Consider the following 1265-nt stretch of genomic DNA (forward strand, 5'->3'; position numbering starts at 1 on the left):
TGGAGGTTGCAGTAAGCTGAGATCACACCACTGTACTCTAGCCTGGGTGACAGAGTAAAACTCTGTCTCAAAAAAAAAAAAAAAAAAAAAAAAAAAAGATTCTTGCTCCGTTGCCCAAGCTGGAGTGCAGTGGCCTGACCACAGTTCATTGCAGCCTCCACCTCCCTGGCTCAAGCGATCCTCCTGCCTCAGCCTCCCGAGTAGCTGGCACTACAGGCATGCACTGCCACGTCTGGATTATTTTTGGGTTTTTGTTTTAGAGACAGGGTTTCACTATGTTGCCCAGGGTGGTCTCGAACTCCTGACCTCAAGTGACCCTCCTGTCTTGGCCACTCAGAATGCTGGGATTATAGGCAGGAGTTGCCACCGCCTGGCCCCTTCTGTCCTATTGAAGTTCGTCTGTCTGCCTTCTGTTGTCTCTTCGTCCTTGTCAAAGCCTGTTTCTTGGTGTGTCTGTCTTCTGGGGTCTCTGTTCTTCCCCTATCTCCCTCCCCAATAACCTTTAGAAAGGCATGGAAAGACCTTTCGATGCCTTTCTAAAGCTCTGATGGAGTCCAGTTTCCCCACCCACCTCCCGGAGGATTCGAGGGTCCTCTAGCCTCCTCCCTCCCCTCCCCCATGGTAGTGGGGGAGGGGGTCTTAGCCTGCCATCCTCCCAACTCACCTGTGCAGTCCCCTAAGCCTGAGGTGCTGGCCCCGGACACGTCCTGCTCAAAGGTGGCTCTAATGGGGAGAGGAGGCACCGTCAGCAGAGGCCCCTCTCACAGTCAGAGATCCAGGGGGTCCTGGATCATGGGCGGGTCCGACACACCCTCCACCCACCTCCCTCTCCCACAGTACCTGGTGCCTGGGCTGAGGAAGATGCAGGAGCCATCTGGGGCCCACCCGCAGTAGGGGTCCTGACTGCCGATACAGTTCCTAGAGCAGACCAGGGACCGAATGGGACAAGTGTCCAAGTCACTCACACAGCCTCAACGGTGATGGTGACCTGTGGGCCCTGTTCCAAGCACCTGCCTCTTTATTTTTATTTTATTTATTTATTTATTTATTTATTTATTTATTTATTTATTTATTTATTTTTGAGATGGAATTTCGCTCTTGTTGCCCAGGCTGGAGTGTAGTGGCAGCATCTTGGTTCACTGCAACCTCTGCCTCCCAGGTTCAAGCAATTCTGCTGCCTCAGCCTCCCAGGTAGCAGGGATTACAGGCACACGCCACCATGCCCAGCTAATTTTTGTATTTTTAGTAGAGACATGGTTTCACCA

General features: G+C 52.3%; 1 protein-coding gene across 1 annotated transcript in view; it reads right to left on the reverse strand.

Moving 5' to 3' along the window:
• The window catches only part of SEMA6B (sema domain, transmembrane domain (TM), and cytoplasmic domain, (semaphorin) 6B), a 19970-nt gene that overhangs the window by 2020 nt on the left and 16685 nt on the right, over positions 1-1265 (reverse strand). Inside the window, exons 15-16 of the mRNA XM_011967471.1 lie at positions 841-918; positions 665-723 (exon numbers count right to left, since the gene is read on the reverse strand). Coding sequence (XP_011822861.1) covers positions 665-723; positions 841-918 — 137 coding nt within the window. The remainder of the gene's footprint in view (positions 1-664; positions 724-840; positions 919-1265) is intronic.

This window comes from Mandrillus leucophaeus, unplaced genomic scaffold, assembly GCF_000951045.1.
Source record: "Mandrillus leucophaeus isolate KB7577 unplaced genomic scaffold, Mleu.le_1.0 Scaffold8, whole genome shotgun sequence".
Taxonomy (NCBI): domain Eukaryota; kingdom Metazoa; phylum Chordata; class Mammalia; order Primates; family Cercopithecidae; genus Mandrillus; species Mandrillus leucophaeus.